We start from the raw sequence: 21,052 nt of genomic DNA, 5'->3' as shown, positions 1-21,052 counted from the left end.
TCCAGGATCCCTTCGAAAAATTATACGTTGTCCTACAAAATTGTTGAACAGAAAATCAAAAAAATGATGCGTAAACATAAGGGGTTTGTTTATTGATTTATCGAGATCTTACGAATAAAAATCAAATTTGAATTACCTCATCAAATTTAAGGAGTTACATACATGTAAAAAATAAAAAATTTCATATTTCAGAAAATTTTATAAATCCACTAAAAAGATGATTTTCAATCACTCCTGAAAGTTTCATAAATATATTTCATGATTAAACTGAGTAAGCGATGATTTACGTTAAAAATTTTGCCATGCGTAAAGCGAACTGTCGAACTTTGTGAGCGTTTTTCTCTAAACTCCGAGTTGATTTACGGGTGCCACGATATCTCGAGATGGGATGGACCAAATTGGATGAAATTTTGAAGTTTTGCTTTAAAAAAAAATACAAAAATCTTAAACTGGTGATTTTTTATATGAAAAACATAAACATATTTTTATCTTTTTTTCAAACAATTTTTTTTTGAAAATCGGGCTTTGTCATGCACACAGAACCGATTTAACGAGGCTTCACCAAAATTTTGAGCCGGTTTGGTCAAAGCAGTGTGGAGATATTGTGGCACCCGTTTTTTGAAAATGCTAACTTAAAATGGCTATATCTCCGCAATGATACAACCAAATATCTTCAAATTTATTTTGATATAAGTTGAAAATGTGTATTTTAATGCCCTTAAAACATAGGGTAGAGTAGTCATCAATGAGACACGGGGAACAATGATAAAATGGCTCTCTAAAGTCGTAGTTTCAATCAATCAGACTCATATTTGGGGGAAAGGTGTGTCTACTAGATACACATCTGCCATAATAGTGGCTTTGGTCATGGACGCTCCCTTGAAAAGTCATTCATAAATGTTTGATTCTGGGATGTAGAAGTAAATTATGGACAAAAAATACTTTTTCGCTCGAAGGCTGCCATTTACACCAAAACTAATATTTCTTCAAATGTCTTTCGACGTTCCATAGGGATTGAGTTGGGCTACAATGTTCTTTCATTAAGTTTGGCCAAAATTAAGAATATACCCAGAATCCAGGGCTGTCTCATTGTTCCCCACTCATTTCAGCCCATGGGTAACAATGAGACACTTCGATTTTACTTCACTAAACGTTTCAAAATGTATGGAAATATTTCAAAACATGAATTAAAAGTGATTTTTGGCTTATTTATAGAGTTTTTACCTCATTTAACCAAAAATACAAAGTTATTTGGTATAAATATATGGATTTTACAAAATTTAAATACTTTTAAGTATAACCTTTGTTAACTTAACTTTCATGTTGGCAAAATTGCTTTTAAATGTTCAAGGCAAGTCACCTGCTATGGAACAATACAAAAACATGATATTTTACTAGAAAAGTATTGATTTTCATAGAGTGTCTCATTGTTCCCCAGCTGTATCATTGTTCCTGCCAAGTGCGTCTACAATGAAACAGTTGAATAACTCGGGCTGTAGATGTCGGATCGATCTCATATTTTGGTCAATGTTAGAACACATTAAAAGAAAGAAAATGTAACAAAAAGCTCATTAAAACATGCTCATGAAAAAAATAGAAAAATTGTTGAAAGTTGAAAACCAAAAGTGTCTCATTGATGACTATCCTACCCTAATTCAAAAAAGTTTAAGTGTGTGCCCAAACCAACCTCTTACATTTTTGTCGATTTACATGTATGTAACCCCTTAACTTTTTACATTTGAATATGTGATCTCGAAGCTTAAGCCTAATAATAAAGTTTTTATTGAAATTTTGAGCAACGGGCTAATTTGCGGAGATACAACATCATTCTTTGCAGAACTTGCAACAAAACCCAGACCGTGGGAAGTAAAAGCGTACTCCTCACTCTTACCCCAGTATTTTCCTCGAGCTTGTTCATGAATCCATCATCACTCGTCTCTAAGAAAAAAAGTCCAACCATTGCGCCATTTCCCTCCTCGTTTCGCTCGCCAAATGAGAGTGGTTTTAGAAATTATAATGGAGGCAGCTTTCGCGCGCACGTGAATTTGAATAAATGAGCACGATTCGGATCATACCTCTTCTCCTCTTCAAAGACCTCCCCCCACACTTTTCATCATCATTTGGAAAACATCTTGAATCGAGGAGGATGTTCCACGTGGAAAAGGCCTGTGTGCCTCGAAACTCGACAACAAATTCAATTCCATTAAAAAAGTGCGCCCTGCAGAAGAGGCCTCTTCGGCGTCGACGTCGTCGACGGTGATGAACAGTTGGTAATAGAATTTACATAAATTTCGCAATTTATCCGAATTTGCGAAACACATTATTCGCAGCGCGAAACTGCAACAAAGTGGCTTTTTTCTCTCTCATTTTTGAGTGGTTGATTAGTTTGAGTGTCAGCAGCATACTTACGTATTTAATTCCAAATCTAACCGAAATTTATGATTAAAAGCTTTTATCAAAAGTGATGTTCGATGAAAATGTTTCCCGTCTGAAAAGAGAAGAAAAAAGGTATGATTATAGTATTTAATGAATTACGAAACTTTCACCTAAACAGAATAGTTTTACACCTTTAGCCCAAATCCAAGAAAAAGAGCTTTCTCAGCTGAAAAGGGGACACCCGAAACCCCCAGCGAGGCATAAAACAAACTATTTAAATTAATGCGTTCCACTTGAGCGCCATCGCGGAAAATGCATATTTCACCAAGGGAAAAGATCCAGCCCCCCCCCCCCCACCCCCAGGAGGGAAGAAGCGCAAGTGAAAACTTTTAGCACTACTGCAGCGGCGGCACTTGTTACAACAACCGGTGTTGTGACTCTCAGCAGCCAGTTAAATGCAACGGAATGCACTTTCAAGCAGCACTACAGGTCCCGTTGATTTGAAAGCTTCTGAGATCCCGGCAAGCGGAAAAGAAGATTGAGTTGTCTGTTTTGCAGAGCAGAGCGAAAAGGGTGCACACTCGCGGAAGGATTGCGCTTTTCAAGTGAGTTTGGGAGCGGACTTTGAAAGTTAAATTAGTGCTAGAGATGTTGTTTTTTCTGCAATACTATTTTGAACCAAAATTTCGTAAATCTCGTATTACTTTACTGCCACTCTTATCGGGTCCCATTTGTCCCATAAGTAAAAACAGTAATCAGAGAAAATCACAAGTAACGCAAGTGTGCCACCCAAAAGGTTACGGATTAGAATTTCACGAAAAAGTGAATTTTCTACGGATTTGTGGAACAAAGTACTAAAGTTTATTGGTTTATTGGTAGTTCTCATGATTTCAAACCAAACTGCATCATTTACTCAATATTGACGAAATTACGGACGGACTTGATTTGGGCGGCAGTATAGCAGTTACCCAAGTAACAGCGAGGCACTAAATAGCGGCATTAAATCAACATTATATTGGCATTTAATACCAGCAAATAATGCTTCAAAACATTTAATCAGCACTTTTCCCTTGAGAAATATTTCAAGTGGCGCACAGTGATGCCGATTTAATGCCTCACCGAAAGCTCGAAAAAAAATAAACTGCTATATCAACGTCAAGGCTAGGAAAAAAAGATCAACTGCTCCACAACACTTGGTGGTAAGCCTCTTTTGTTTTTTCCGGTGGGTGACGTAAACTTTGAAAAATATTTGAAACGGCCTAGTTTTTTTAAAATTATATTTGAATTTTTCCGATTGCAAATATTTTGCCCACCTCCCTCCCCTCTTCTTAAATCGATACGCAAAACTAGGGGGCACAATTTTTTAACTACGTTCAAAATTTTTTGAAAATAGAAGTCTAATCAACTGAAAACAATATAAAATGCATTCTGCTGCATTGATGTCATATTTATTACATTTGGTGTCGTTTGAATTTTTTTCTGAATTTTTTTAAGAAATCCCAATTTGAAGCACCAAAACTTGACCAAAACTACTTTTTCGTCAAAGCATTGATATTTTGGAATCTAATGATTGCAAAACAACTGGGCAGGAGTATCATGCATTTTAAATAACTTTTTGTATTGAAATGTTCTAATTAGAACTCGTAATTTAAATTTTTATTTTTGTTTTTCACTCCCCCCTCCCTCGACGTTGGTCTGAATCGAAGGATATAAACTTAAAAAAATATTTGCAACGGCTTTTTAATTATTTTTCAAGTTTCAGATTATTGAATTTTTAATTTTTAATAAACTATAAACTACTCTTTGAAGTTTAAAAGGGCTTAATAAATTCTATTTGAGTAAGATAGTGATTGAAATATTCAAAAATTGAGTGATTGAGTGGCGAGTCAGTTAGTCATTGAACAATTCTGTTGGTTAACGTGTTAATTAATTAGTGTTTAAGTGAGTTACCCGAGCAGGGGTAAATAACACGGGAATACCAAATTTTGGTATTACTTGGGCAAATAACAGACACTAAAATGTGCCCTTGGTTGCCAAGTAATAGATGGTAAAATACCATGAAATCATACCAAAGTCTTGTAAGTGGAAGGGCACAACAATACCAAATCATGTTATACCAAAGGTAAAATAATACCTCAAAGTAAAACCATTTCAATACCAAGTTGAGGTCTTCTGGATTTTTGAACATTGCTTGAATACCGAAACTTGGTATTGCCATGGTTTAATTTTTAGGTATTCCCGCGCCCTTGGAAAATCAGATTTTGGTATTCCTATGGTCTTCCAAATACATGATTTGGTATGATTTGATGGTATTTTACCATCTATTACTGGGCAACCAAGAGCACATTTTGGTCGCTGGTATTTGCACAAGAAATACCTAAATTTGGTATTTTCATACCATTTTTAGTGCAACAGTTGCAGTTAGTGAAAAAAACGGAAATGATCCATATGCAACAGCCAAATATACTCACCTGATGATTCCATGTTGTTCTTAGTGATATTCTTCACCACATTGAATGCATTTGTCATTGATGAACGGCCTGTGCTTGAAGTTCTTGAAGATTCTGAAAAATAACAAGATTGAAAAATAAGTGTTATTAAAATGAAACTGGATTGAAATTCACCAAAATTCTATAATCTGTCGATTAACTCGTTTTTCAAAGTATTTGGTTATCCCAACTTAGAGAAATTTCAACGTTTAAAAAAAAAATCTTAGTGGGTATATAAAAAAATTGAAAATCAGCTTTAACATTTTTGGTTTTCAAGTCATTTTAGCGCAAAATTAATTTTTAGGAATTGAAAATTTTAAAATCAAAAATTTCCGGTTTTCAATGAAAGCATTCGCTTTGAGACATCATTTTAGCGCAAAATTAATTATTTTGTCAAAATTGGTCAAAATTTTCCCATAGTTTCAGAGGAATTTGATAAAACACTGTAATACCAAAAGAATATCAATATGTGGTGTTCGACCATTGACAAATTCTGCAATTTTGCAATATCAAAACAATACCTTTAATTGGTATGATAGCACATTTTGCTCTTGCATAATCCTTAAGACAAATTTTAAAGGGTCCAGGAATACCAAAATTTGGTATTGATACCAGAGAAAGGTATTATTACGCATTTCCCTTGTTATTTACCCAAATGAAATTGTATGTCAATCATCCATGTGTTAAGTAAATTCACCGTTCGAAAAAAAATGAAATATTAGTTTATGCAACAAGTTGCAAAAAGAGGATTTTTTCAGCACGAGTCGTACATTTATCCAACGAGGTTCACCGAGTTGGATAAATACGAAGAGTGCTGAAAAAATCAAGTTTTGCAACGAGTTCCATACAACATTTTTTGCAAATCCAAAAAACACACACTGAGTGAAATTTGATGTCAAATTTTCATGTATTTTGTCAATAAATCGTTTAAATCAATTTTTTTTTGAAAAGTGTTACTTTTCGAAACAAGTGCTGAAAAGTTCAACTTTTCAGCACCCATTTGAGTGCTGAAAAGTAGAACTTTTCAGCATTTATTTTGAAAAGTTTTGCTATTCGATTCTGTTATTTTTGGTACAGAAAAGTAGGCTATTTCGTCGTTCAAGAATGACAGGAAAAGTAAATAGTTTCACGAAAAAAAAAACTTTTCGATTCAAGTGCAATGCCATTTCAGTGCAATGCAAATGGTATTAGTCAAAATAAAAAAGGGTTAAGGAAATCTAAATGATACATTTAAAACTAACCGAGGACCGATAAAACTGTGTGATTGTTTACAACTATTCACAGAAGGATTATTTTTGGCTTTTTGCTTATATAATTAGCATATTTAATTTATGTCTTCTTTTTCCTGAGGTATATACGCCGAAAAATGTCAGCAAAAAATCCTTTTTTATAGTCGACAAAAAAGGATAAGCTTAAAACTGTGAAAAAAGCAGCAAAAAATCTGAGCGACTTGTCGAAACAGTCCATCCCTGGGAAAATCGCTCGCAGCGAAGTGGAGATCCTTCAGCTTTTGGCAAGAACACTGGCAGCCGTAGGGTTTGGCCACTTGGCCACTTTTCGAGGAGGCTTCCACTGCAAGGCAAGTGGCTTGACAAAAAAGCGGAACGCGGTTGAAGTGCTAAGATGGTTGACAAAAACGCAACAATGCACTTTGGGTTTTGTTTGAGGAGGGTCGGGCTTTTGTTTAAATTGAAGTGAGTTTTAAGGGGAATCGTCGTTTCGTCACGAAAAATGTTATCAGTAGTTTTATTCAAAAACTCACAAATCATGAGCCCTGTTCGTGCAGGAATTCTCTGTTACAAAATACGCCATCGCCAATCGCCATCAAAATGAATCACAGAGTCCGGCCAAACTTTTCCCCGTCGACCATGGTGTGGTGGCACACCACTAGTTAATGACCAGGCCTCCGCCGTCCCTCGACTTTGACTCGCCGGAGGTCAAAAAACCGTTCGTCACGTTCGGTTCTCGGCCCCTCCTAGAGCTCTGAAGTGGCCGCCGTTCTCTAATGCGAATCGTACGTGACGTTCCGGCTAGGCACGGAATAATTCGAAAAGTTACAGCTGCCCAAAAACGAAATCCATCAGTTGAAAGTTTGAGGGGAGTTGTGGGGATGTGGGAAGGGGTCCCTAAAAGCTCTCTGTAGCCCTCGGTGATTGAAGCTTAGAGGCGTAACGAGTGCTGGAGGACAGAATTGACATTGTAGTGATGAAATTTCCATCTTTAACCTCTTTAAATTTGAGAATTGAAATCAAACTGAACTGAAACAGGTTAAAACTGAACGAAACTTAAATTTGAAAACCGTTATTGAAAGCTTAGCTTAGTGTTTCTTGATGATTTCATTGGAAACTTGTATTACTTCTACCTAGTCTTGTGTTAACTATTGCCATAAGACAAAAAAGAAGAATCCGATTCTGAGTACAAAAGTATTTTCTACAAGAAAAATGAGCACCGTCATCATTGTACCTCTCATCACAAATCTTCACAAACGTTTCACTGCATAATGCTTTCTGTAACGTAACACACTCCGAGATCGTCTTTTGCTGACACAATGGTGACCTGTGAGATGACAGCTGCATGCATACACACAGGAAACATCTGCAGAAGGGAAACATTAGAAAGCAAAAATCGACGACGCCGGTTGCTTCAGTGAACAACAACAACAACAACAATGGCTTCGGTTATTACTGAATGTACAGAGCAAGAGCTGCAGACAGTACCAACCAACACTTGTGCTTGGTCCTAGACCTCTGATGATGAAGGCTTCTTTCTACTTTGTAAAAATGATACACGGAAAAATATGACCAAATTGACGATTGTCTAAATTGTCAAGATTGTCAAGATTGTCAAGATTGTCATGATTTTAAAAATTGTCAAAATTGTCTACATTGTCTACATTGTCAACATTGTCAAAATTGTCAAAATTGTCAAAATTGTCTAAATTGTCAAAATTGTCAAAATTGTCAAAATTGTCAAAATTGTCAAAATTGTCAAAATTGTCAAAATTGTCAAAATTGTCAAAATTGTCAAAATTGTCAAAATTGTCAAAATTGTCAAAATTGTCAAAATTGTCAAAATTGTCAAATTGTCAAAATTGTCAAAATTGTCAAAATTGTCAAAATTGTCAAAATTGTCAAAATTGTCAAAATTGTCAAAATTGTCAAAATTGTCAAAATTGTCAAAATTGTCAAAATTGTCAAAATTGTCAAAATTGTCAAAATTGTCAAAATTGTCAAAATTGTAAATTTTGTCAAAAATTTCAAAATTACAAAATTGTCAAAATTGTCAAAAATTGTGAACATTGTAAAATTTGTCAAAATTGTCAAAATTGTCAAAATTGTCAAAATTGACAAAATTGTCAAAATTGTCAAAAATTACAAAATTGTCAAAATTGTCAAAATTGTCAAAATTGTCAAAATTGTCAAAATTGTCAAAATTGTCAAAATTGTCAAAATTGTCAAAATTGTCAAAATTGTCAAAATTGTCAAAATTGTCAAAATTGTCAAAATTGTCAAAAATGTCAAAATTGACAAAAATGACAAAATTGACAAAAATTGACAAAATTGACAAAAATTGACAAAAATTGACAAAAATTTACAAAAATTGACAAAATTGACAAAAATTACAAAAAATACAGAAAAATACAAAAAATTACAGAAAATTACAAAATTTACAAAAAATTACGAAAAATTACAAAAATTACAAAAATTACAAAAATTACAAAAATTACAAAAATTACAAAAATTACAAAAATTACAAAAATTACAAAAATTACAAAAATACAAAAAATTACAAAAATTACAAAAATTACAAAAATTACAAAAATTACAAAAATTACAAAAAATACAAAAATTACAAAAATTACAAAAAATACAAAAATTACAAAAATTACAAAAATTACAAAAATTACAAAAATTACAAAAATTACAAAAATTACAAAAATTACAAAAATTACAAAAATTACAAAAATTACAAAAATTACAAAAATTACAAAAATTACAAAAATAACAAAAATTACAAAAATTACAAAAATTACAAAAATTACAAAAATTACAAAAATTACAAAAATTACAAAAATTACAAAAAATAAAAAAATTACAAAAATTACAAAAATATACAAAATTACAAAAATTACAAAAATTACAAAAATTACAAAAATTACAAAAATTACAAAAATTACAAAAATTACAAAAATTACAAAAATTACAAAAATTACAAAAATTACAAAAATTACAAAAATTACAAAAATTACAAAAATTACAAAAATTACAAAAATTACAAAAATTACAAAAATTACAAAAAATACAAAAATTACAAAAATTACAAAAATTACAAAAATTACAAAAATTACAAAAATTACAAAAATTACAAAAATTACAAAAATTACAAAAATTACAAAAAATACAAAAATTAAAAAAAAATAAAAAAAATTACAGAAAATGACAAAAATTTACAAAAATTGACAAAAATTGTTTGTCATCAAGCAAATAACATATTTTTTTGTGCCTAAACCCAACCAGTACCAATGGCGTCGCATAAATATTCCACACGGTGCTCAAAATACCGTTATTATGAAAAAAAATATGCACTCCGAGATTTTGGGGTCTATCGATTCCTTACACCATAGCGCATCTCTGTGCAAAAAATAAAAACATTCGCTGATGTAGTTTTCGAGATACAGCCATTTTAAGATGTTACATCCGATTTTTAATAAGAAAACCAAAACAATCAATACAATTTCAGCACTTTAAAGAATATGCATTTCGAGATAATGATGTTTTTTGCTTCATATGACTGTCAAGTATCTCTGGGCCAAGTTTCAGAAGGTTTGCTGATGTAGTTCTCGAGATACAGCCATTTTAAAATGTTATTTCCGATTTTTTCAAAGAAAATCCATGAAATCAATACAATTTCAGCACTTTAAAGAATATGCATTTCGAGATAATAATGTTTTTTGCTTCATATGACTGTCAAGTATCTCTGGGCCAAGTTTCAGAAGGTTTGCTGATGTAGTTCTCGAGATACAGCCATTTTAAAATGTTATTTCCGATTTTTTCAAAGAAAATCCATGAAATCAATTTAATTTCAGCATTTTAAAGAATATGCATTTCGAGATAATGATGTTTTTTGCTTCATTTGACTGTCAAGTATCTCTGGGCCAAGTTTCAGAAGGTTTGCTGATGTAGTTCTCAAGATATAGCCATTTTAAAATGTTATTTCCGACTTTTTCAAAGAAAATCCATAAAATCAATACAATTTCAGCACTTTAAAGAATATGCATTTCGAGATAATGATGTTTTTTGCTTCATTTGACTGTCAAGTATCTCTGGGCCAAGTTTCAGAAGGTTTGCTGATGTAGTTCTCAAGATACAGCCATTTTAAAATGTTATTTCCGATTTTTTGAAAGAAAATCCATGAAATCAATTTAATTTCAGCATTTTAAAGAATATGCATTTGGAGATAATGATGTTTTTTGCTTCATTTGACTGTCAAGTATCTCTGGGCCAAGTTCCAGAAGGTTTGCTGATGTAGTTCTCAAGATACAGCCATTTTAAAATGTTATTTCCGACTTTTTCAAAGAAAATCCATGAAATCAATACAATTTCAGCACTTTAAAGAATATGCATTTCGAGATAATAATGTTTTTTGCTTCATATGACTGTCAAGTATCTCTGGGCCAAGTTTCAGAAGGTTTGCTGATGTAGTTCTCGAGATACTGCCATTTTATAATGTTATTTCCGATTTTTTCAAAGAAAATCCATGAAATCAATTTAATTTCAGCATTTTAAAGAATATGCATTTCGAGATAATGATGTTTTTTGCTTCATTTGACTGTCAAGTATCTCTGGGCCAAGTTTCAGAAGGTTTGCTGATGTAGTTCTCAAGATATAGCCATTTTAAAATGTTATTTCCGACTTTTTCAAAGAAAATCCATAAAATCAATACAATTTCAGCACTTTAAAGAATATGCATTTCGAGATAATGATGTTTTTTGCTTCATTTGACTGTCAAGTATCTCTGGGCCAAGTTTCAGAAGGTTTGCTGATGTAGTTCTCAAGATACAGCCATTTAAATGTTATTTCCGATTTTTGAAAGAAAATCCATGAAATCAATTTAATTTCAGCATTTTAAAGAATATGCATTTGGAGATAATGATGTTTTTTGCTTCATTTGACTGTCAAGTATCTCTGGGCCAAGTTCCAGAAGGTTTGCTGATGTAGTTCTCAAGATACAGCCATTTTAAAATGTTATTTCCGACTTTTTCAAAGAAAATCCATAAAATCAATACAATTTCAGCACTTTAAAGAATATGCATTTCGAGAAAAAGGTGTTTTTTGCTTTTTATGACTTTTAGAGTTACTTTACAGTCATATGAAGCAAAAAACATCATTATCATTAATTGATTTCATGGTTTTTCTTTAAAAAATCGGAAATAACATTTTAAAATGGCTGTATCTCGAGAACTACATCAGCAAACCTTCTGAAACTTGGCCCAGAGATACTTGACAGTCATATGAAGCAAAAAACACCTTTTTCTCGAAATGCATATTCTTTAAAGTGCTGAAATTGTATTGATTTTATGGATTTTCTTTGAAAAAGTCGGAAATAACATTTTAAAATGGCTGTATCTTGAGAACTACATCAGCAAACCTTCTGGAACTTGGCCCAGAGATACTTGACAGTCAAATGAAGCAAAAACATCATTATCTCCAAATGCATATTCTTTAAAATGCTGAAATTAAATTGATTTCATGGATTTTCTTAAAAATCGGAAATAACATTTTAAAATGGCTGTATCTTGAGAACTACATCAGCAAACCTTCTGAAACTTGGCCCAGAGATACTTGACAGTCAAATGAAGCAAAAACATCATTATCTCGAAATGCATATTCTTTAAAGTGCTGAAATTGTATTGATTTTATGGATTTTCTTTGAAAAGTCGGAAATAACATTTTAAAATGGCTATATCTTGAGAACTACATCAGCAAACCTTCTGAAACTTGGCCCAGAGATACTTGACAGTCAAATGAAGCAAAAACATCATTATCTCGAAATGCATATTCTTTAAAATGCTGAAATTAAATTGATTTCATGGATTTTCTTTGAAAAATCGGAAATAACATTTTAAAATGGCTGTATCTCGAGAACTACATCAGCAAACCTTCTGAAACTTGGCCCAGAGATACTTGACAGTCATATGAAGCAAAAACATTATTATCTCGAAATGCATATTCTTTAAAGTGCTGAAATTGTATTGATTTCATGGATTTTCTTTGAAAAGTCGGAAATAACATTTTAAAATGGCTGTATCTTGAGAACTACATCAGCAAACCTTCTGGAACTTGGCCCAGAGATACTTGACAGTCAAATGAAGCAAAACATCATTATCTCCAAATGCATATTCTTTAAAATGCTGAAATTAAATTGATTTCATGGATTTTCTTTCAAAAATCGGAAATAACATTTTAAAATGGCTGTATCTTGAGAACTACATCAGCAAACCTTCTGAAACTTGGCCCAGAGATACTTGACAGTCAAATGAAGCAAAAAACATCATTATCTCGAAATGCATATTCTTTAAAGTGCTGAAATTGTATTGATTTTATGGATTTTCTTTGAAAAAGTCGGAAATAACATTTTAAAATGGCTATATCTTGAGAACTACATCAGCAAACCTTCTGAAACTTGGCCCAGAGATACTTGACAGTCAAATGAAGCAAAAACATCATTATCTCGAAATGCATATTCTTTAAAATGCTGAAATTAAATTGATTTCATGGATTTTCTTTGAAAAATCGGAAATAACATTTTAAAATGGCTGTATCTCGAGAACTACATCAGCAAACCTTCTGAAACTTGGCCCAGAGATACTTGACAGTCATATGAAGCAAAAACATTATTATCTCGAAATGCATATTCTTTAAAGTGCTGAAATTGTATTGATTTCATGGATTTTCTTTGAAAAATCGGAAATAACATTTTAAAATGGCTGTATCTCGAGAACTACATCAGCAAACCTTCTGAAACTTGGCCCAGAGATACTTGACAGTCATATGAAGCAAAAAACATCATTATCTCGAAATGCATATTCTTTAAAGTGCTGAAATTGTATTGATTGTTTTGGTTTTCTTATTAAAAATCGGATGTAACATCTTAAAATGGCTGTATCTCGAAAACTACATCAGCGAATGTTTTTATTTTTTGCACAGAGATGCGCTATGGTGTAAGGAATCGATAGACCCCAAAATCTCGGAGTGCATATTTTTTTTCATAATAACGGTATTTTGAGCACCGTGATTCCAGTCAGGACAATTTTCCAATTCCGGTCGCCGGAAAATCTCTGCACTCCGATTGTGTCATTGTCGCCTTTCTGTGGTCGCTACTTCTGTTCCTTCCTTCGCCCTAAAATGTGACGAACACTTTGTCAGGGGTCCGTAGAAATGTATCAAACTTGAGCGCTGTTTGAGGAGCGTCCTTTTCCGGAGTAAAAGTATCGCTGACAGGCCGAATTCTTTCGCCATCCGGGGAAAATATTTTGACACCTCTTTTTTCAAATTCCCATGCGAGAGAAAAGAAGGACATCTGAAAAGGGGTTTCGAGCCCATCATTTTCAACGAACCGAGAATCGGGGTTTTTTTTTGGGAGTGCCATCAAGGATCGTTGAGTGTGGCATTATTCAATTTGTGCAATGATTTATTAGTCGATGGGACGGACCGAAGGGCTAGGGCTGCTCTTCAGGACAAATTGATTCCCGGGATCGATTTCGAAATTGGCTGTCCGGCATTGGACATCAAGTGGAAATGGGGGAAATCGGATTTTTTTTTTGTTATTTTAGGAGCAAAAAAAAAAGGATTGACAACGAGGTTCGGATGTGTTGAACAGCTGTTTGGAGGGATTTTAAAGAGATCGGGGGAGTTGATTTACGGTGATACAACTTTCGTGATCAAATCGAATTTAAGGGAAGCTTCTTCAATTACGGACTTAAACATTGAGATTTAGACGTTATCATAAACTTTGTGAATTTCAACGAAATAGTCTTAGCTTTCTATTACGGACTTCAAGGTACAGGTAAGCTTAAACGCTTCCTCGTTCTATTGATTGGTACAGATTTGGTGTCAATTAAGTCAAGCTTCAGTTATCCGATCTAGTCCAGAGTCAGTTTTAGGGATATTAAATGTAAGCTTTCTATTACGGACTTTAAGGTACGGAAAAGCTCAAGACCCTCAAAGAATAAGTGACTAGATTTCAGGTAAGTACAAGTGTTGAAAATTTTAAGTGACTTTAAAAGTATCTGTTGAACCAGGTAAGTACCACAGCTGTCAAAAATCAGTCAATATTTGCATTAAGTTTAGGTTAGTTCCGATCTAGTTTCCGTTAAGTTTTAGTTCACTCTCAGTTCTGCTTGAGTTTTCTATCGCAAATTGCTAGAAGATTGCATTCAAATGTCACACATGTAGAAGACAAGGCAAAACTCCCCCCTAAAGATATGCAACGCCATCGAAAAGTGGGCCACTGCCACGATTTACATAATGCGAACAGAATTGGATCGACAAAACGGTTCCAGCTTTATCGCGTTTTTTTTTCCCGAGCTGCATTTCGATGCGACGACAGGAGGGAAAACTCGTTATTGTAGCCAGACATGCATCGGCACTATGAGCTCTTTTTAACGGCACTCAGCTTGTTCTAGATGGCATTTTCGTTCAAAGCAATGTTATGCTTGTTGCTAGGTAAAAATCTCTTGGTTTTGGCTTGAATAATGTGTAGAAAACATTGGTTCATTGGAAAACCCGATTTTAGCTATATTTTCATGTAAATGTTCTCTTAAGCTCTCAAGAAGAACTTCTTAAAAGCTCTTTGAGTGAAATTAAGAGTTCTTAACCTATATCTCGATTGGGTTTCAAAATAATCTTTTAAGGTCTTCGGGAGCCTAAAAGACAAGCGTAATTAGCGTATTCTAATCACTGGCACAACATGCTGGGTATCTTCTACGTGAAATGCCAAACAAGTTCTTCTAAAAGAGGAGTTAGAGCGGATGCATGTCTGATTGTAGCAAATGTGAGTTTGGTCTTTGAATACTCAATCAGGTGAAAAGTTTAGTGCCTAGTGACTTCTTTCAAGCGACGAGCGACGAATTTGCATTTCTAGGTCAAAGATTGGCGCGCTGCAAAGTTCAAACCACACAGTCGTTGATTTCCAATTTAAATTCATCATGTTCATTAGTCGCACTGTCGATGCACGTCGACCCTGGCGCCTAATTGTAGGCAATGCGATGAGTTTATCCCCACCCCCTCTGTAGGAATAGTTTTGAAATAGCTTTCACAAATGTGTTTGCGTTTTCTGGGAGGGGGCTCGGGGCACAGGTAAACACCGGTGATGGCCGTTCCTGGGACTCTGAGCGAGTATGTTTTATAGATTATCCTGTTTATTTTATTTAATTTACTATCACTGCCCTCGGACTCGTACGCACACAGACGCACACCAGCACAAACATGCCGGACAGGGCCGGTATTTGTTTTAGACATTTTGGGAATGAGTCCAGAAAGGGGGGCTTTTCCGGTCGGATGCATTCCGGATTTTGATATCGGGGCCGATCTGGAGGTTCGATATGGAGAGATCAACCCTGATTGGGAGGAAAATTGCGGGGTGGAAAGGGGCCAAAGAGCGCAAATCAAGCTCAGAACTCAATTGAAATAGCCCATAGTTTAGCTGATTAATGAAGTGTATTATTGATGCCGGCGGAAGGGTTGGAACTTGGAGGGGGATGCAGATCTGGGGAAAGAACCCTACCAGGATTATAATAATAGTGTGCAAATCAGCCTTGTACAAACAAGCATATTCCTGGTGTCTGCCTGCACACTGGTTTTCTGTGAGATATGTGTGGAGCGAGCACGAGCATTTCGGGTTGAAATTTTCCAGTTCACCAGCAGTGAAATTCGATTTTCCGGCCCATCCCATCGCCAATTACGGGAATTGTTGTAACGCCCTTTTAAGAAGCTTTTCATTGTACAAAATTGTTTCAACATTTGATACCATTAAAATTTTCAAATTAAAATATACCAAGCCTAGATATTTGAACCACAAAAATAACCTGCTAGGTGCATTACTCATTCTAATTTCCCCACAGCTATCAGCTGCAGTGGCAGCTTTCCACTGTTGCCCTTCATGTTTTCGGTTGAAATAATAGAGCTTAGACCACGAAAAAAAGGTCCCGACCAACAATGGTTGCTCGGTCAGCGCTGGCGGTGTATTTGCATTTGACCATGTTGAGGTTAGAATTACACCAAAAATAATATTATCTCAAAACTCAAAACTGCGTGTGCATCCCTGGAGTGGAGCAGGGTTTTTTTGTGAAGGGCGATACATACAAGCCCTTTGTTACGAGAAGAATAAGCAGCTTTAGTGGGAAATCTAATTCATGGTTGCATTGAATTTGGCAGAAGTTGTCGAAATCTAACGAAACTGCTCTTCAATTACGGACTTCATGGCAAAGGTAAACTTTTCAGATTTCATACAAAAGTTGCAGTTAAATAAATCAGGTAAGTACCAGTGTTTTAATTGGTGTTTGTGATACTGTTAGCAATAGTTGGTTCAGGTGAGTAAAACATCTGTCAAAGTTCTGTCAATTTGAAATAAGTTTCAGTTCAGTTTCAGTTCAGTTTCAGTTCAGTTTCAGTTCAGTTTCAGTTCAGTTTCAGTTCAGTTTCAGTTCAGTTTCAGTTCAGTTACAGTTCAGTTTCAGTTCAGTTTCAGTTCAGTTTCAGTTCAGTTTCAATTCAATTTCGGTTCATTTTTATGTTCAGTTTCAGTTGAATTTTAGTTCAATTAAAGTTTGGATCAGTTTCAGTTCAGTTTTTTACACTTTAGACCAGCTTGAGATCAGTTTTGTTACAATTAATGTTTTTTTCTGCATTTCAATATCAGTTGGCCCTTTTTCCGTCAATTCAGCTCCTAAAGCGATTAGCTCACAACACTAGCGCTGCAACAACATAAAAAAGACACCCCAAAAAATGCCACGTGCATCGCAAAAGTTACGAATTGATTTAATTATGCTTAAAATGTTGATGTAGTTTTTTTTTGTGCTGCACCCAGCTCTCGATGCTGGCTTATAAAATGATTGCCACCAAACGTGGTCTGCATAACTTTTTGTGGTCGGTACGATGTTGTTTTTGCGAGAGATAATTCAATATATTTTAATTTTTGCCAAAAATATTTTTAGTTTTTACGAATGGTATCCTGAATAAAATCGAAATGCATTGTTTATCAATTGCTTACTATCAACGTTCAATTCTTAAATTGATCAAATCTAACATTCAAGTTGCTCCAAAGTTCAAACTATCCACTTAAGCTTTACCATCTCAAACCACACTTCTAGCCTCTCTGATGTGTTTGCAAACTCCTTCTTCCACTGGTCAATAATCGTTTGGCTACCGAGCTGCCATCGTCTTGGTCTAAGGTCCATGTCATCTGGTTCTTAGCATATCTACTCTAGTTTAGCTTTTCCCTTTTCCACACAACAAAAACAAGAAGCAAGAAGCTGTTGGCAAACTAAGCCAGCTGGCTTTCCACCACTGCCTGCACTCTCGTGTGTGTGTGCGTGTGTTTGTGTTGGCTGAATTTATTCTAGACGAGCAGAGAAAATCCCTCCCAGAATGACTTTGTAAACTTGCATCCTCTTGTTGGCTGTAAACTGTGACAGACTGACGAAATAAGATTGTTTGGAAATAACTTTGTTTACGTCAGGGGGAGTTACGGGAAACATTGTGCTTTCTTCAGGTAGGGTTTACCTTTGCTTGGGATGGTTTTTAGTCTTGTTTGTTGATTTTGTTGCATGTGATATGCCATTCAGGATGATGGGGTGAAAAAACACTTAAATGGTAAACTACACCTCAAAAGAGATCGTTTTATCATTTTACCTCTGAGTACACCACAAAAGACATTTAAATTCATAATAAAGCAAACTCTAAATCTGTTCAATTCATCAAATATCATCATGAAATGTTAAGGCCTAAATTTAGTCATTGAGCAACTCTTCTATTACGGACTTCAAGGTGCAGGTATGCTTAACACATTTCGAGCAATATTTGCAAAATATTAGGTAAGTAGAAGTGTAGTGAATCGTGTAAATGGTTGTGAAAGTAATTGTTTGTTTAGGTAAGTACCAAATCTGTCAAAAATCTGTCAACTCTTTAAGTCAAGGTTAAGTCCAGTCTTCAATAAGTTTCAGTTTAGTTAGTTTTGCTAAAAATATATCAGTTAACCAAAATGCTTAGATCACTCCTGATCAAATTTACTGTAGAAAAATTGTTTTGATAAATTTAAAACAAGCTTTTAAACTATTTTTAAGAGCAAAGCAGAAATCATAAAATGACTGATTATTGGGCCTTCACGCTGGTTTACCCCGCTAAATTGTTGCTCAAATGAAGCGACTTTCCGCCAAACCACCCAACCGCTGGTAATCTCATAACTTATCTCAATAGATCTGGCATCATTCGTGGCGCGACTTTTCCGGGGGTTTTCTTTTCTACGCGCTCGCGATAGGAAAACGCTCCCCATAATGCACCAGCGCAAAAAAGCAAGGGACTAAAAGCTTTATTACAGACTACTAATTTAATGAAATAGTAATAAAAATAAATTACACTAGCGAAAGGAAGATGGCGACGACTGCGACGACGACGATGAAAGGCAAATCATTGAAAAGAGGGACTTTGGCCACCGCTCCCCCCGGTGGATTAAGTAAGTTTTATGGAGGATAAGTGATTTACGGAAAGCTTTTCTTTTTTTTTCCTTTGGTTCGCGTGGGTGTTGGATGAGTTTTTTCGCCATGTTGGGAAGGTAGAGTATCCTTTGCAAATGTTTACTTTTGATTCGGATAATGGATTTCCATTGGTAAACAGCATCAGTAGCATCATCAGCGCAAGGGAAATTAAACTAATCTGATGGTGTTTTGGTACTTACGAAAGGAAGTTGGTATTTGATTGATTTACTCACCTGAAAAGAGATTGGAAAATTGAAATTCATTAGTGTTGTTTAGATTGGAAAATTTGGTGAGCAATGTTTGGTTGTAGCTGTTTTTTGTATTATGTATTTTTTCATTTCACTTTTAATTGGACCCAGTACAAAAGTGATTCATGAGCAAACTCTAAAAAATCAAAAACTTTTCAAATTGTTCCCAAATTTAAAAAATGTCTAAAAATTCACATTTTGTGATATACAATGAGACCAAGATGTGATTTCTAGCAAGGACTATGTCAAGGACTATAATATGTTGTTTTAAATATTTCAATAAACTCTCTAACATGGACGCCCAAGCCTCCGAAAGCAATTGGAACGGAACAACTTGTTTTTGGACGCATTCCACCGCGGAATTTTGTGCGATATTTTTTTTACACGCAACAACAGTTGGAGCGATGTTTTTGATCGCAAAAATTACAGACTTTATCAAATCGAGCTCATCTAGACATCCCTACAAACACTGGAAAAAAGCCCCAATTGGTTGAGTTATGCCCGAGAACGAGCGAGTTAAATTTACCGGTTAATGGCAGGGTTGTCAAAATTTCAAAGTTTATGAATATATCTAGAGTTTTTTTTTTATTATTTTGAAAATGTCCTATAAACTGAAGTGTTTTGAAACGCATTTTATACCAGTCCAGTTTTTTTTGCAATCACAAGATCGATTATTCGAAATTTGTATGGGACAAAAACAAAATTTTCGTTTTTTTCTTACATGAATCATTAAATGCCTATAAAAGAAAAAAAAAATTTTTTTTTTCAAAATTTAATCATGACCATTTTGGTCGCCATCTTCGGTTCAAAAATTTTAAATAACTATAGAAAAGTTTAGAGGCCATACTAAAGCTCAACAACCAAAAATAAGACAAAGGAAAAAAAGGAAATGAAATTTTGCCGAGGTCTTCGGATAATCGAGTCTGGACTGTATAGTTTTAGAAAATCTAACCAATGAAGAAATGAAATTGTTCACGAAAAAACTTTTTTCGGGTCGATGATATCTCGGTTTTGTTTTCAAAAGGCCGCAAGCGCCACCTTGACCACCGACACAAATTTTCAATTATCTCAAAATTGAAACAAAATTTCAATTACTTTCAGTTTAGGGCAGGGGTGCTCAAAGTTTTTGAATGGCGGACCACATTTGAAGCTCTCATAACCTTGCGGGCCAAACGTGGAAATGACTGAATTGAAAAAAAATATCGTTATAAAACTAAAAAATCTATAAAACGTAGTTTTTTTTTTAATTTTTTTTTAACATTTTCATTATTAAAGTATTATTGCACACTTTGCACCAAATTCTCCACCCTTGCAAATCATAACTGCACACCAAATATGTGCAAACTTGAAATCCTACCCCTTCTCTCCCCCGCTCGCCTAGAGTGGTGCGTGTCTCAACTGAGCCAAGGGGTTTCCAGCATCAAGGATTACTGACCAGTCTAAATGGAATTACCAGGATTACTGGCAATATGTCACGAATTACTATGATTTCCCAGAATTACTAGCGATTTCCAGAAACCACGCAGAATTGCTCAAATTTATAAAAATACTTGGAATTACGGCCTAGCTTCTAACATATTGAGAAAAGTCTTTGAAATTGGATCGAATGGCAGCTGTCAAATGCACAAAACCACGTGCTTGGCAATAGTGCGTCCAACCCGGGAATTCTAGGTACAAAATTCCCGGGATTTTCATATGTTTTACGGGAATTCCCGGAATCAAACAAAAATCTTTATTTTGCCTGAAAATTACATTAGTATTACAATTTATAAGTTTAAACTTTTCTAGAACTTTACATAAATTGGTACCATTTTATTTGTTGTCATGTTTTTTAGACATCTTAAACCAAATTTTTAGCTGTTCTAGTCATGTCATATAGTAATAAATAAAAAAAATAATATTTATGAGATACTTATTAAATTTGAATTAGAAATGTGGTGCATATAAAATTCAAAGCACAACAGAGAACAACAAAAATTGGTATAAGCTATTTAAAAATTGCTATCCTTGTTTAGATTGTTATTATTAGTGTTGAGCTATTTATATAAGTTTAAAGTTTGAAAAACATAGCAAATATAAAGAAAACATAGATTTTATGACTTTTTCAAAAACTTCCAGGGAATATATAAATATTTTTCCTGTTTTACCGGAAACTCAAAACCTGGAAAATATGAGGTCCTGCTTGG

The 21,052-nt window shown here is 34.3% G+C and overlaps 1 protein-coding gene across 1 annotated transcript in view; it reads right to left on the bottom strand.

Annotated features, from left to right (window-relative positions):
• The window catches only part of LOC6047403 (disintegrin and metalloproteinase domain-containing protein 12), a 287,603-nt gene that overhangs the window by 159,639 nt on the left and 106,912 nt on the right, over positions 1-21,052 (bottom strand). Inside the window, exon 4 of the mRNA XM_038265453.1 lies at positions 2,410-2,488. Within this exon, the coding sequence (XP_038121381.1) occupies positions 2,410-2,488 (79 nt within the window). The remainder of the gene's footprint in view (positions 1-2,409; positions 2,489-21,052) is intronic.

The sequence above is a fragment of the Culex quinquefasciatus genome, chromosome 1 (assembly GCF_015732765.1).
Source record: "Culex quinquefasciatus strain JHB chromosome 1, VPISU_Cqui_1.0_pri_paternal, whole genome shotgun sequence".
NCBI lineage: Eukaryota > Metazoa > Arthropoda > Insecta > Diptera > Culicidae > Culex > Culex quinquefasciatus.
The sequence above is the reverse complement of the archived record's forward strand: the minus strand, read 5'-3'. Positions and strand labels throughout refer to the sequence as shown.